The 14,113-nt window shown below is 56.6% G+C and overlaps 3 protein-coding genes and 1 non-coding gene across 9 annotated transcripts in view; 2 read left to right on the forward strand and 2 right to left on the reverse strand.

Moving 5' to 3' along the window:
- Positions 1 to 3,355, forward strand: part of CNOT1 (CCR4-NOT transcription complex subunit 1) — a 52,848-nt gene extending 49,493 nt beyond the window's left edge. For all 6 annotated transcript variants that reach the window (XM_042834733.1, XM_042834734.1, XM_042834737.1 and 3 more), the window contains exons 46-49: positions 759 to 939; positions 1,655 to 1,787; positions 1,901 to 2,035; positions 3,031 to 3,355. In XM_042834733.1, the coding sequence (XP_042690667.1) occupies positions 759 to 939; positions 1,655 to 1,787; positions 1,901 to 2,035; positions 3,031 to 3,109 (528 nt within the window). In that variant the 3' untranslated portion in view covers positions 3,110 to 3,355. The remainder of the gene's footprint in view (positions 1 to 758; positions 940 to 1,654; positions 1,788 to 1,900; positions 2,036 to 3,030) is intronic.
- A 579-nt stretch (positions 3,356 to 3,934) lies between these two features.
- SETD6 (SET domain containing 6, protein lysine methyltransferase) lies at positions 3,935 to 9,313 on the reverse strand. Its single transcript, XM_042834749.1, has 8 exons — positions 9,215 to 9,313; positions 8,994 to 9,138; positions 8,328 to 8,469; positions 7,904 to 8,098; positions 7,612 to 7,735; positions 7,053 to 7,233; positions 6,698 to 6,840; positions 3,935 to 6,345 (listed from the first exon to the last, which is right to left on the reverse strand). Exons 1-8 carry the CDS (start codon positions 9,311 to 9,313, stop codon positions 6,037 to 6,039), a joined length of 1,338 nt encoding a protein of 445 aa, XP_042690683.1. The 3' UTR covers positions 3,935 to 6,036.
- Positions 9,314 to 9,476: 163 nt separating this feature from the next.
- Positions 9,477 to 9,549, forward strand: TRNAK-UUU. Its single transcript has one exon. It is a non-coding gene; the product is annotated as a tRNA-Lys (tRNA).
- A 67-nt stretch (positions 9,550 to 9,616) lies between these two features.
- LOC122169005 (SNF-related serine/threonine-protein kinase-like) lies at positions 9,617 to 13,651 on the reverse strand. The gene is given in 6 exon segments (XM_042834745.1): positions 9,617 to 10,660; positions 10,741 to 10,878; positions 10,996 to 11,208; positions 11,332 to 11,473; positions 12,570 to 13,364; positions 13,367 to 13,651. Coding segments are annotated over 6 exon segments (2,271 nt in total). The 5' UTR covers positions 13,629 to 13,651; the 3' UTR covers positions 9,617 to 9,939.
- Positions 13,652 to 14,113: the final 462 nt, after the last annotated feature.

The raw sequence follows: 14,113 nt of genomic DNA on the forward strand, positions 1-14,113 counted from the left end.
CCCATACCAGATAAAGGAGTTCTGTGGCTTCCATCACCTGATTCCAGCCCTGTTTGCCCAGGCCATTGTCTGATATTCAGCATTTTGAGTATCAGTTCAAGTTTATCTAACTTGATTGCAGGTTGTTTGTTTTTTTTTTTTTTTTTTTTTTTTTTTAGAATTTAAACTTTGACTGCAAGTGAATTCATAGTTGGTAGTTCTTGAAGTCTGTGGATCTGCATGCTAATGCTCTGGGGGAAAAGTGTGCAGGGAGGGGAGGGTAATTAGCCCAAAGCCCAGTTCTGAGCTGTGAGCCAGCTCTACTCGTTGAACACATCACATGGTGTAGCTTACAGCAGGATTCAGGACTGAAGTCTCTGAGAATTGCTCCAGATAAGCCTTCACACGAGTGCTGGCTGTTTTGTGGCACAGCTGGTGCCTTCAGATTGCCTTTACCTGATCTTTTTTCTTCTTTCAAGCAAGGAACCTTGTACACCTTGTCTGGCAGCACTTCACCAGTGCTGTGTAGAGACCACAATGCCTTGGGTCAGAAGGGACCTTAAAGCCCATCCAGGTGCAACTGGTGTCGTGGCTGGGACATCTCTGTGGTGCCCACAGCCCCATCCAGCCTGGAGCCGAGTACCTCCAGGGCTGAGGCAAGATATTATGTTGCCTTCTGTATAAACCAAGATAAACAAGGATGCTGTTGTTGTACATGTTGTCCCTTAAATTACTGAAGGAACATAGAACGTTAGTGCTTTTTATATCTTCCCTATTAGGTATCAAATGAACCTGGCAACCGCTACAACATCCAGCTGATTAATGCCCTGGTGCTCTACGTGGGCACTCAGGCCATTGCGCACATCCACAACAAAGGCAGCACGCCCTCCATGAGCACCATTACCCACTCAGCACACATGGACATCTTCCAGAATTTGGCAGTGGATCTGGACACCGAAGGTGAGCTGGAGACGAGGGGGGTCTGGGGGACACGAGGGGGGCCCAGGGGAGACCTCATTGCATTGTACAACCTCCTGAAGGTGGAGGTTGTGGTGAAGAGGGATTTGGCCTCTTCTCCCAGGCAGGACACGGGGTAATGGCCGCAAGTTGTGTCAGAGGAGGTTTAGATTAGACATAAGGAAGAACCATTTCTCTCAGAGAGTGGTCAGGCACTGCAATGGCTGCCCGGGGAGGTGGTGGAGTCGCCGTCCCTGGCAGAGTTCAAGAGGCATCTGGATGATGTGCTGTGTGCTGTGGTTTAGTGCTGGTGGTGGCAGTGGTGATGAGGTGGTTGGACTAGGTGATCTTACAGGTCGTTTCCAACCTTGTGATTCTATGATTCTATGATTTGTCACGCCTGCCTTAAAGGAGATCTGAGCTATGAGAAATGCAGATCGTTCCATGCAGCTGCTAGTGAACTCCAGCAAGCAGTGCTACATTAAATACAGAGCAGTATTAAAAGCAGAGGGAAGGAGAAATCACTTTAATGAGAATTGTGATTACTGCCCCATCAGCTAGAGCTGGTGAGGCTTCTGCATATCTTCAGTTTCTGTTTCTTGTACCTGGGTGTGGATGTGCTTAGGAACGTTAATTTTAGGCAATGCTATTTGTTTCTCTTTCCCTCTCACATTTGGAGCAGGGGTCTCCATATGTACTCACAACTTCTCCCCTGCAGGTCGGTACCTCTTCCTGAATGCAATTGCCAATCAGCTGCGATACCCCAACAGTCATACCCACTACTTCAGCTGCACCATGCTTTACCTGTTTGCAGAGGCCAACACTGAAGCTATCCAGGAGCAGATCACCAGGTGAGAGGGAATGCATTTAACTTGCCTGAGTTCAGCTTCTTGCTTTCACTCCTTGTGTCCTTTCAGGTCCTTTCAGACCTTTCTGTTCTAACTGTTTTGTTCTTGGACTGCAGGGTTCTCTTGGAACGACTGATTGTAAATAGGCCTCATCCCTGGGGTCTCCTCATCACTTTCATCGAGCTGATAAAAAACCCAGCATTTAAGTTCTGGAACCATGAATTTGTTCACTGCGCTCCAGAAATTGAGAAGTGAGTATAACTTAGTAACGAAATCACTAAAGGAATGTATTAGAAGCTGGTGCTTTGTTGCACCTTGAGCTGTGGGTGCTTCACAGTAGAAGCAGCATTTCCTGCCATAAGAGGAGGGAAAACAACCTGAGAGCAGAATGTAGAGTGGTTGCTGGAAGTCATAGCAAGCTGCTATGAGAGATGCTGATTATTTTTTTTTCCTGTCCTCTGTGTGTGGAAGTTTGTTCCACAGCAAAATATTACATTGCAGAGGAGATCCTGGAGATCTTTTAAAAAAGAAAAAAGTATTGGAGCTGGAAACAGAGCTGCCATCAGTATCATAGAATCATAGAATGGCCTGGGCTGAAAAGGAGCGCAGTGATCATCTAAACTCAGCCCCCTGCTGTGTGCAGGTCACCAACCAGCAGCCCAGGCTGCCCAGAGCCACATCCAGCCTGGCCTTGAATGCCTGCAGGGATGGGGCATCCACAGCCTCCTTGGGCAACCTGTTCCAGTGCCTCACCACCCTCTGGCTGAAAAACTTCCTCGTAACATCCAACCTAAAACTCCCCTGTCTCACTTCAAAACCATTCCCCCCTGTCCTATCACTGCCCACCCTCACAAACAGCAGTTTCCCCCTCCTGTTTATAGGCTCCCTTCAAATACTGGAAGGCCACCATGAGGTCTCCCTGCAGCCTTCTCTTCTCCAAGCTAAACAAGCCCAGTTCCCTCAGTCTTTCCTCTTAAGAGAGCACAGTGCAGTACAGAGGGCTCAGAGCAGCCTGCTACACAATGCACATGCTGTTTAAACACTGCTCTTCTGTGTTCTCATGGGGACTGAGCTGAGCACACTGCGTTTTATGATGCAGTAGCACTGCAGACAATCACAGCCTGGCTCCTTTGCCCACACATTTGCTAAAGCACATTGCAACTGGGGAGTGTTTGCAGCTGTGGTGCATTGGGTTCTGGGTGGAGAGCAGAGTTGATGACTGATGCTGCTGTGCTTCTGCGTCCAGGTTGTTCCAGTCGGTTGCACAGTGCTGCATGGGGCAGAAGCAAGCCCAGCAAGTAATGGAGGGGACTGGTGCCAGTTAGATGAGCTGCATCTTGTTGTAAACGTGCCGGCCTGGAGGCCCCTGTCCCATCCACCGACAGAAGAATCTGTAAGGCTCCTCCTGACCTTCCCAGCTCCCTCGATTGGGAGCACGCGACCGACCTGGCGTCAAAATCCTTGGGCACGTTCCAAAGTTTGAAACAAATCTGTGACTTTTGGCCAAAATGCTCTAGAAGATGCTGTGAATATCATTTTGAACTAGTGTAAATACAAGGAACAGAAACGTTTGTCTGGACTTCTGGGTTTGTGCAAAGCGTGTAAAAGGCAAGTGGGTAACTGGTGCCTGTCCAGCTTGTAATAAAGGGGCAGCTGCTGATGCCAAGTGCTTGTCTGGGGCAGACCTCCTTGTCCTGACATTGCCAGACTCCCAAAGAATATTGAAAAGCCAGTTATATTATTATGTAACTTATTTTTTTTTTCTTTATGTGGATGGGGGACCTTTAAATCAGTAAAGTTGTTTTACAAGGGGGGGTGGGGGAGGGAAGAGAAAAAAGTGGCTATGTTTGGAATATGGGAATACTATGGAGTGAGGGGGGGGGGTTGAGCTTCAGAGTTATTTTTCCCCTTTCCTCCCAGTGCTGACAGAACCGTGTGGCAGTCAGAACGCCTCCTTTCTGTTGGAGAAGATACACCTCAGGCCCTTTGGGAGAGGGTCAGCTGTTTTTAGTAAAGAAACCAGAGACCAGGCCTATAGCTTTTTCTTTTTCTTTTTTTTTTTTTTTTTTCTTCTGACACTTGTAAATTTTGGAGAAGGGGGGACTAAACGTAGACCTTTCCCTACCCTACGACAGTATAAGTTTGTTTAAAAAAAAAAAAAAAAAAAATTAAAAAAAATCAAAACAGCAAAAAGAAACAGAAAATTAAAGAAACAAAGGACCAATACAGCCCATTTTGTAAGGATTTTGAATGTTTTGTAAAGTATTGGTCCACGTGTTGTATTTTGTAGCCTTTCTAGTTCTTGGGCTTTAGTTCTCCCACTTCTTGTATGTATGCATACTGTAGTTACACATTAAAGTCATGACATGCAGCACGTGCCACTCTGCTTATTCTCTCCAGCTCCATCCTACCTGGCCAGTCACTGCCTTTCAAAATTCTGTTTTCAGCCATCCAAAAATGTGCAGTTTTCCAGTGCGTTTTGGATGCTGCCTGGCGAGAAGAGGGAAGACCTGTTGTGAACAGATGAAGCCTTGGTTCTTAGTGCCAGAAGGAGGGGCGCGATGGTTACGTGGAGGTGGGAAGTTGACAAGCAGAGTGCTAGAGAGGAGACAGCGGTGGAGGGACGCAGAGCACAGGTAGCAGCCCAGCTTTATTCCTAGCCATGCTCCCTGATACAACACTCCCTTCACTGAGTGTCTGCAAACCTGCTGGTTTACCTAGCTCAACCTGTAGGGATGAACACTGTGAGCTCCTCTGGCCTTACAACATAGGAGTGATAGGAAGAGGGATTCACTGCAAGTTGTGACATTTTGGCTATGCAGCTGACACTCCAGCTTGCTCTTCCCTCCTGCAGTGGGTTAGGACACAGAGAACTAACAGCAACTAGCTTTATCCAGAGCAGATTTGACAGGGTTTTTCTGCTGTTTAAGCCAAGCTCTGCAGGTGAGCTTGTTGACTTGTCCTACTGGCTCCCAGTGCTGGCTCTGCTAAAGCTCAAAGGTCTCTGTGCTTCTGTACTAATACTGCTGTACACATCTGGTTCCCTTTAGGCCTTAGGAGCTGTCAGGCTGGTGTAAAAGAGGGTGAGAGGCAGAGGGGACTCTGCCAGAATCCCAACCTGTGTTACATGAAGCTCATGGGCAGGCAGGAGGGTACAGGTGACCTTGTTTCTTCCTGATGAGGGAAAGAACCCCCAGCTGGCGCTGTGCTGTGTGCTGGTGCCAGCTGTGGGGATTCCAGTGTCCTTGCCAGCAGGGGCCCTGGCTTGTAATGCCCTCTGGCTGAAAGAATAACCTTTCCATTCACTGCTGTGTGCCTGCTTTGAAGTGTAGCCTGCTGTAGAGCCAAGCCTGGATGGCAGACCAGACTCTGAACAGCCGCTGCATTACTCCATTACGTGCAGTAATGTTAAAGCACTCTGGACCCCAGCAGTGCAGGTAGGGCTGCAGCTAACCTTTGCTTGTTTGCTGTCACTGCAGCTAAAATTAATGTAGAGATCATCTTGAGGGGGGGGGTTGCATCCTGCTGAATAGAGAGCAGTGGCTGGGTAAGAAACTCCACCTTTATTTAACACAGCTTGGCCTGCAAACCTCCAGCGTGTTGTCTTACAAAGCTGCCAAGGGAAAAGGAAGGCTACACGTGATGTACAGTAGTGGTGCCTGAGTTAGGGTACGTATCAGAAACCCAACCTGCAGACCTGTGGCTGCTCTCAGAGTCTCCAGCACCTACAGAATGCCTTCTGCAGAGGTGAGAGGAATCATTGTGCTGTTCTGAGCCTCTGTGAAAGCTGATGGGCTCCTGCTTGCAGAATGCTCAGTATTGAAGTCTAGGTGAGCTGTTCAGTTCTTAGCACTTCTGCTCTTTCTGTGAGGTAAGAGCTACCAGCTGGAATTCTGCCTTGTTCACCTGGACGAGGCACAGTGATTGCTTCGAATCTCTGATGCTGAGTGAGGGAACCCACTTCTTATGCTGGTGGTGTGTCAGCCTTCCCTAAGCAACCATGACAAGACCTGGGTTTCACCAAGTCCTCTCGATGAAAGGGGTGGCTGTGCTCCAGCCCTCTTACTGTCAGGGCACCTAAGAACGCTCTTGTGCTCTGCAAAATCATTCTTTATGCAGAGGTAGCTAAAAAGCCAGAAGCCGTATGAGGGACAAGTGGGCCCATCTTGCCTCCCATCCTTGCTGCTGCAGAAGAGAAGGCTGAAGGCTGAGCACAGTTCTGGGCAGCTGATTTCTGGGGGCAGTGAGGCTTTTATTGCACCAGCTCTAGCAGCTGATGCAGGATCCTCTTCTGCCCGTAGCGCACGTGCAGAGCTTGCTGCTCCCTTCGACTCAGTTTCTCATAAACCTCTTTACTGAGCAAGTCCTGCTCTGCTCTCAGGTCTGACCTGTACGACTGCAGGGTCAGCAGCACGCTGTCATAAAGCAGCATCTTACAAGGGGCTTTCAGTCTGGAGAGAGCTGCATTAGAAAGGGTCGAGCTTTCCTCTTCCTCACTGTCCTCCTCCCAGCCATCTTGTTCCTTGTACTCCTTGAACTCTTCTTCTGACATGCACAGCACCTGCAATGACCCAACCACGGAGCTCAGGGGAAGTGCGAGCACCTCAGCTTCCTTCCCTAGAGCAGCACAGTCTGTGGGGCAGGTGAGTTATTCCCCAGCTGAGGAATTATGCCTCAGTGAGAGAGGAATAGCTAACGCCAAGGGATGTGGAAGAGCACACAGCCACAACTTAAGTATGGAGGGGAGGAAGGGGAAGGTTAGTCCAGGAGAAGAGGGCAGTCACAGGCTGAGAGTTCATGTGCTCGTCTGCCTTCATCTCACTGTTCTGCCACAGTTCTAACAGCTGCAGCACAGCCTGTGCCCTCTCTTGTGCAGCTCTTGAACCAGCTGGTCACCACCCAACACCGCTCACCTTCAGGGTCGTGGACAGCTCCTCCTCTGTCAGCACTTCATCCCAGCCCAGCACGAAGGCACCTTCCTCCCCCACCATCTCCAGCTGGCACAAGAAGTCCCACTGTTCAGCCACCAGCTGCTGCTGTGCTTCGCTTTTGGCACCTGCTTTGAAGACAGCAGAGCTACAAGCCCAATTCGGTTTGCAGTAGCGGTGACGGCAGAAGGGGAAACAGGAAGCAGAAAGCTGTAGCATCGCCCCAGCACCTGAAGTGCCGTGGAAGAGCCTCGTTTCCCTTCACCCTGAGCCCCGTGTTGTTACGTCGCTGCTTAACAGGAGCGAGCCCTGCCCCATCCTTTCCCAGGGTGCCACTCACGCTGCAGCGCTGCCTTCCGTACGGTCACCATCTGGATGTCAGCTGTGTCGTTGGTGTTGCCTGGATATGGCTCTGCAAAGCCATACATGTGCAGGAGCTGCCAGTTGGCCATCTGCCCGTAGGTGTTGAAGATCTCCTGCCCTTTGCTGATGGGTTGTGTTGTAACCATCCGTAAACACCTCTGCAAGCAGAGAGAGTAGAGGCTCTGAGAGCTGTGGCAATCCTACTGTTCCTTAATGGGGTGCTTCTCGGAGCAGGGTGCTGGTTTTCCCCAGGAAGGTGATTCAGGTATGTGCCTAATGTGTGGTATTCTCTGTGCAACAACAGTGAGTAACAGGAGAAGCAAGCCTCGGGTCCTGTCCTGCAGCAAGAGCATCTGTAGGAAGGTTCACCTGATCCTAAATTCTTCCTGGCTGTAACAAAGCAAACAGCAGCTGCGTGTGTCACACAAAACAGCTTACAATGAATCCAGGCCCACTTGTTGCCCTGGCAGTGGCAGCGCTGCCCTGGCCTCAGAGAGGCAGTCATGCAGGGAAGGGGCGCAGGGCCGGGCGCTCACCGGAGCGTATTCCAGGCTGGCGTTGTGGTTGGCCACGTGATTCAAAATATCAGCGACGGGCACCATCATGGGAGGATTGGGGCCCTTCTCATCTTCATCTTCCTCCTCTAAAGGCTCTTGAAAGCTACGACAAGGCACATGAAGACAATCCTGTTTTATACCTCGCAATACGGGGCAAGCTTTAGCTGATTCTTGCACTCTTTTAGATCACACAGCCTGTCATCACTCACCACCCTCTTCTCCCCTCGCTCATCTTTCTTCCCCTGCATCAGAGCAAACCCTCCCCGCTCACCTGTAAGCCATCACAAAAGCCACCAGCTGCTTGTACAGCTCCAGCGTGTGCAGCTCAGGGTCAAAGATGTCGGGGTGGGACTTCATGAAGGGCAGGATGATGGAGCTGTACTCCAGCTGGATGTTAGCCAGGTCCTTGTCCACTGCCTCGGGGATGCCAGTGCCCTGCAGGAGCTTCGTTCGCTCTTCTTCTGGCCTGTTGCAAACAAAACTAGCAGCTCTATCTCCATCTGCCCCGAGGAAGAAGGGTCTGAACTCCTTCAAAACAGCAGCTTTGTGCTCTGGGGAGCTCTGTGTTCTGTTGCAGGGAGTTGCAACCTCATTTAGCGCCGCACAGGGCTGGAGCAGCTGGAGTCACCCAGCACCCCCACATCCCTTCAGCTGCAGCATGGGGCCCACTTCAGAGCTGCTGGCTTTCGCCTTACCAGAACATGGGGTGATCCAAGCTGCTGAAGTCCTGCCAGAGGGAGAAGTAGGGCTGCCAGCGGGAGGTGCTGGTTGTGTATTCGTGCAGCAGGGCCAGCAGGAGCGGCACCCACCCAGACTGGCTCTGCAGGGACTCCTGGGCTACGCAACCAGAGGTAACAAAGAAAACATAAATAATTGAGGTTGATCTGACATTTTTGCTCTGAAAAATATATTTTCCCAGAACTGAAGTGTGCAGCAGCGACTCAGAGCAATGAGAAAACACCCTGGCTTATAGGCTGCTTTCACTGCTAGTGAGCAAAATCCCAGCGGAGGGCTGCAAATAAGACGACCTTCAAGGTCTCTTACTCCGTTCTGTGCTTCCCCCCGGCCTGGCTGCTGCAGGACCAGGAGCTGCCGCCCCGTGCTGGCACTTCACCCACGTGCGTGAAACCGGAACGGCTTCCTCCAAGCACTGAAGCGAGCCCTGGGAAGGGAGGGCCGCGCTGTCCCCTGAGAGAGGAGCTTTCCCATCGCGGTGCAGGCAGCAGGGCCGTGCCCTGCGCTTTACCGCAGCCCCACTCACGCACAAAGCAGAGAACCCAAGAGCCAGTACCGCCCCCCGGCCCCGCTTATGGACAAGACGCGGTAAGGCGGAGCACCGGGAGGCCCCGCGCGGCGCTCACCGTCGTGCAGCAGGGCTCGGATGGCGCACGTGTGCTGGGACAGCAGCGCGCTGCGCGGCACGGAGAACAGCAGCTCTCCCGGCTCCAGGTCGGCGGCGGCCAGCAGCCCGTAGCCCGACACCGTGCCCCGCCGGCTGATGGACACCTGCGGGGACAGCCCCGCTCAGCCCCACGGCCTTCCGCCCGCTCCGGGGTCGGGCCCGCTCCCCGCCGACGCTCACCTTGGGGCTGAGCTCCACGCCCGCCGCCTCGCACCACGCCACGAAGTCCGCCGTGGGGTCCGGCCCCGCCGCCCTGCGCCGCTTGGCCGGGGCCGCCATGGCCGCACGTGGGCGGTGCGCGCTTCCGGGCGGTACCAAGCCCCGCCCCTCTGCGGACGGTGGCCGTGGCGGGACAAAAAGAATCTGCGGAGCGAGAACGCGTCCGCATCCTTCCGGGGTCCTCCGCGGGCCGTGGCGAACACCGCCCAGGAGCCCCACGTGAGCCTGGATAGCTCAGTTGGGAGAGCATCAGACTTTTAATCTGAGGGTCCAGGGTTCAAGCCCCTGTTCAGGCGGCGCTTTATCCTTTAGGCGCGTTCCCCGTTCCTCCCTCCCGCAGCCCCGGCACACGCAGCCGAGTCGTCAAACCGAAGCGCGGTTTTATTGCACCGACGAACTTTGCTTCCCGGCGGCTCCCATCCACTCAGTGCAGCGCAGCCCGGGCCGAGCGGCGGCCCCCGCCTCGTGCGTTCATTTCTTGCCAGCAAGAAAACAAAGAGGTAATAAATAGGAAGCGCGTCGTGGGGGGCGGGGGGTAACAGCGCAGGCTGGGGACGCGTGGCCGTGGCCCACGGGAGCTCAGCGGGGGATGCAGCGTCTCCATGTCGTTACATTAAAATAGACTATTTAAAAAAATCATCTCTAGGAGTTAAAAAACGCCCGCCGTCCCTCGTCCGGCCGCGGGGCTAAATGACGTGGCAGCAGTTGAACTGCCCCAGGGACAGCAGGCTCTCCTTGGGGCCGGGGTGGATCTTGAAGGCCAGAGCTTTCTCGCACAGCGGGAACTGCATCAGCCGCTCCCTCAGGCTGCCGCTCTTGCCTTTACCCGGGTCCAGCTTTATCACGTTCTCCGCCTCCCCCTCGCTGCCCCCCGCCCCCCTGGGGACCCCGGGGCATTTCTCCTTCGGCTCTGGGGAGGCTGCGGGGACGCCTCCCCTTTCCCCGGGACGCCCCGAGCCCTCCCTGCCCTCGGGGGTCCCCGCGCCTCCCCTCCTGTTCCCCCGCGGCTCCGGGGGCCCTCGGGCTCCGCTGGCGGCCCGGTACCCCGCCCGGCCCCCCGGCTCGGCCCCCCAGCCCAGCACCTCCCCGCGGCACGGCGGCCTACGGGCCCCAGCACGGAGGAAATCTCGCATCTGCTCCTGGTTCAAGGAGCTGCTCTTCCTTTCCATCACGCTGGGTCTGCACTCCTCTTCCTCCTCCTCTTCTTCCTCCTCGCAGATTTGCTGCAGGGCCGGGGTGCTTTTGGTGATGGCCGTATCGATGGTGGGAGCCTTCAGCAGCAACCGGGGGGCCTGACGGCCGCGGCTGCCGTCCCCGCCGCTGGGCTGGGAGCTGCCAGGAACCTCTGCTACGGGCTGACAGCCCCCAGTGCCACCCCCGGGGCCGAACGTGTCCGAGAGGTCGGTCCTGAGCGTGGGGAAGGGCAGAGGGGGGTCGGCACCCGGCTGCGTGGTGCTTGGGGAGGTGGAGGGGTGGCTGGGGCTCACCTGCTTTGCACCTGCTTGGCCAGGTCGTAGAGGAGGCTCTGACGACGGCTCTGCTCCTCCTGCTTCTCCCGCAGCATCCTCTCGGCCAGCAGAAAGTAGGTGGCCGTGATGTGGTTGTAGCGGTCGGCCTCCAGCGCCCTGCGTGACACCGGGAAGGACGAGCATCAGAACCCGACGGCCGCGCTCACGCCGGCACCACCAGACCTCCCTCCTTTCCTCCCTCCCTCCCTCCGCCCCCCTCCGGCTGCCGCTCACTCCTGGATGGCGTCGCGGTCAGCGATGTGCCCGCACGTCATGGCTTGGATGATGATCTCGTGCTCCTCCTGGGACACGCGTTTGTGCGAGGTGAGGGGCAGCAGGCAGCGGCTGGCGGGGGACGGATCCACCCCCTGCAGCCACGCGTGGCCCTCGATCTGCTCCAGGGAGGCTCTCTGCCGGGGGTCCCGCTGCAGCATCCTGGAGATGAGGCTGCCCGGGGAAGGGAGGGACACCTGCATGAGCGCGGCCAGCGCCTTCCCCCGGCCCCGGCCCCATCCCTCCGGCCGCCGCGGGGCTCCCATGGGGGCGGGGACAGCGGGGAGAGGCGCCTACTCGGAGCACTGCGCGGAGACGTGCGGGGGCACGGTGTAACGGCAGTCCATGATCATGGTGAGCGTCTCGCTGTCGTTGGCCTCCTGGAAGGGCGGCTGTCCGCATACCAGCATGTAGAGGATGACCCCCAGGCTCCAGATGTCTGCGAGAGGAAGAGGAAGACGAGAGTCAGTAAGCTCCTGAGGAAGCTCAAACATGACAGCTGCCACCCCAATTTGAAGGATCCCAGCCGGCAGGGATCGGGGACCCCCGCGGGACACAGCCCCTCGTGGCACTTCAGCACTGTGGCACCCAACGAGCATAGGGACGGCTGCATGCAGGCCTCCCAGATCTGTCCGTGGGGCTGGAGCCCAAGTGCCACAGGGATGGGGCTCCAGCACGCACCTGCAGCCTTCACCTCAGTGCCAGCCCCTCTGGAGGACGTCCCCGGAGCAGGGCAGCAGTGTCACCAAAGCTCCCCACAGCCCGGGTGCTGGGTCAGCCCTTCCCAGCTGCTCACGCACACCCCGGATGGGCCGGCCTGCCCCGGGGTGGGCGCCAGCCCTGTGCCAGCTGCAGCAGCACTCATCTTCACGTGCCTCCTTGTGACCACACGCAGCCCCGCTGCAGAGATGCCCCGTGCGCAGCTCCCGCCCCGCCTGGCAGCCCAGAGACTGATTTTCTTCCTATTGCAAAACCGCTTATTTTTAGGATGCTGAGCGCAGGCTCTCCCTTAATACCTTCAGCTTCTTAAGTGCCTCTGCATTTTAAAATTTCTCATCCGTGCCAGTTTCCTTGCTTGATTTGCTTTTGCAGAGCCACGTATTCGTGTTCCCACCACCCCTCCGAGCCCTGACAGCTCTCAGCTTTGAATCCTTCCCCTCACCCCACGCTGAAACCGGGCTGTTTCCTTGCAGAGCTCCAGCACTGTTTTGCCCAGCCCTCCTGCCCCAGCTCCCTGCAGGGCTGGCCAGACTCCCAGCCCTCCTTCTCCTCCCATGGCCCAAAGCACCGGCAGGAAGCGCCCGGAGGAAACTTTGGGAGCTGGAGGCGGCTGCATCCTAAGCAGGTTTCCTTCCCACATCCAATTGCTGCCAGGACCACGATGTGCTCAGCCGAGCATCCCAGGGGCAGGATTTGTCCCACAGGGCTCTGCGAATGCCCGAAGCACCACAAGGAACTGAAATGCAAGCCCACATGCATGCCAAGATGGGGATAAACGAGAGCACAGGAGGCACGGGAGACCTCCAGACCCTTACCCACAGCTGGAGCGTCGTACTCATCCCCAAGCAGGATCTCCGGTGCTGAATACGCCAGCGAGCCACAGCTGGTGGTGAGCATCTTGCCGGGCTGGAAGCGGTTGCTGAAGCCAAAGTCCGTCAGCTTGACCACCCCCTGCTCCTGGAAGAAGACCACGTTCTCGGGCTTGAGGTCTCGGTGCACCACATGCAGCTTGTGGCAGTAGGAGATGGCGTGGACGATCTGGGCGAAGTAATGCTTGGCGCGGGGCTCGGCCAGGCCGCCCTCGTGCCTCATGATGTGGTCGAACATATCGCCGCCGTCGCCCAGCTCCAGGATGAGGTAGAGCTTGGCGTGGGTGTCGATGACCTCGTAGAGGCGCACCACGTTGGGGTGCTGCACCAGCTTCATGCAGCGCACCTCCTGCAGCAGCTGCCCCGCCGCCTCGCCCGCCAGCTTGCTCTTGTCGATCACCTTGACGGCCACGCGCTGCCCCGTGAAGACGTGCCTGGCCAGCTTCACCACGGCGAAGTGGCCCTTACCCAGCGTGCGCTCCAGGTTGTACAGCCCCGCGATCTTGCTCTCGGCCATGGCGCCGGGTGGGGACGGGCATCGGGCGCTGCGGGGCGGAGGGTGCTGACAAAGGGCGTCGCGATTCCTGAGCACCCCAGCACCCACCGCAGGGACCCCGCGCATCCCTCCATCCCTCAGCGCCCCGGCGGCACAGCGCTGCACCTCCAGGACCTCAGCCCCGGCACCGTGGGCGCCCTAATGCACCCACCTCCCCCATCCCCAGGCACCCCAACATCCTGCCTGGTTCTCAGCATCCCTGCCACCTCAGCACCCCGAATCATAGAATCATAGAATGGCTTGGTTTGAAAAGGGCCGCGATGATCATCTGCTTTCAACCCCTGCTGTGTGCAGGTCACCAACCAGCAGTCCAGAGCCACATCCAGCCTGGCCTCGACTGCCTGCAGGGATGGGGCATCCACAGCCTCCTTGGGCAACCTGTTCCAGTGCCTCACCAGCCATGTCCCCAGACACCTCAGTACCCCTGTAGTCTTCAGCACCCCGAGCATCCCGACAGCCCCACTTCCAGCACCCCCCAACCATGAGGGTGTTACTGAGCCCCCCGACACCCCAACCTTCTGACCCCCGGTACCCCGTGCTGCACCCCAATACCACCAGCCCTCGGCACCCCGATATCCCCACCTCCAGCACCCCAATCTCCAATCCCCATCCAGCACCCCAAAACGCCACCCTCCAGTTCCCAGCACCCCAAAACAACCACTGCCATCCCGACCCGTAGCACCCCAGCGCCCCAAACCCCCGCAGCTCCGCATCCCCAGCGCACCCCAACTCCCAGCACCCCAACACAACCACCGCACCTTTCCAACCTCCCCCCCCCCGCCCCCAAACACCGCTCCCAAACCCCACGTCCAACCCCTCGCAATCCGCCCTCGCCCCCCCCCGTCCCCCCATCCCTCAGCCCCCCTCCGTACCCCCGGGGGTCCCGCACTCACCGCACGGCGGAGCTCGGGGCCGCGGGGCTGCGGCGTCCCGG

Source organism: Centrocercus urophasianus, unplaced genomic scaffold (genome assembly GCF_019232065.1).
Source record: "Centrocercus urophasianus isolate 14NV4802_14NV808 unplaced genomic scaffold, USGS_Curo_1.0 seq_49, whole genome shotgun sequence".
NCBI lineage: Eukaryota > Metazoa > Chordata > Aves > Galliformes > Phasianidae > Centrocercus > Centrocercus urophasianus.

What these genes read in the sequence shown, in the direction of transcription:
- SETD6 (XM_042834749.1), bottom strand. Translation starts at nt 9,313, where the DNA reads ATGGCGGCCCCGGCCAAGCGGCGCAGGGCGGCGGGGCCGGACCCCACG. An exon ending in TTGGATCACCCCATGTTCTG is followed by an intron (nt 8,099 to 8,327) that starts GTAAGGCGAAAG and finishes TGTTTGCAACAG; the next exon opens with GCCAGAAGAAGAGCGAACGA. An exon ending in AGCTGTCCACGACCCTGAAG is followed by an intron (nt 6,346 to 6,697) that starts GTGAGCGGTGTT and finishes GGGTCATTGCAG; the next exon opens with GTGCTGTGCATGTCAGAAGA.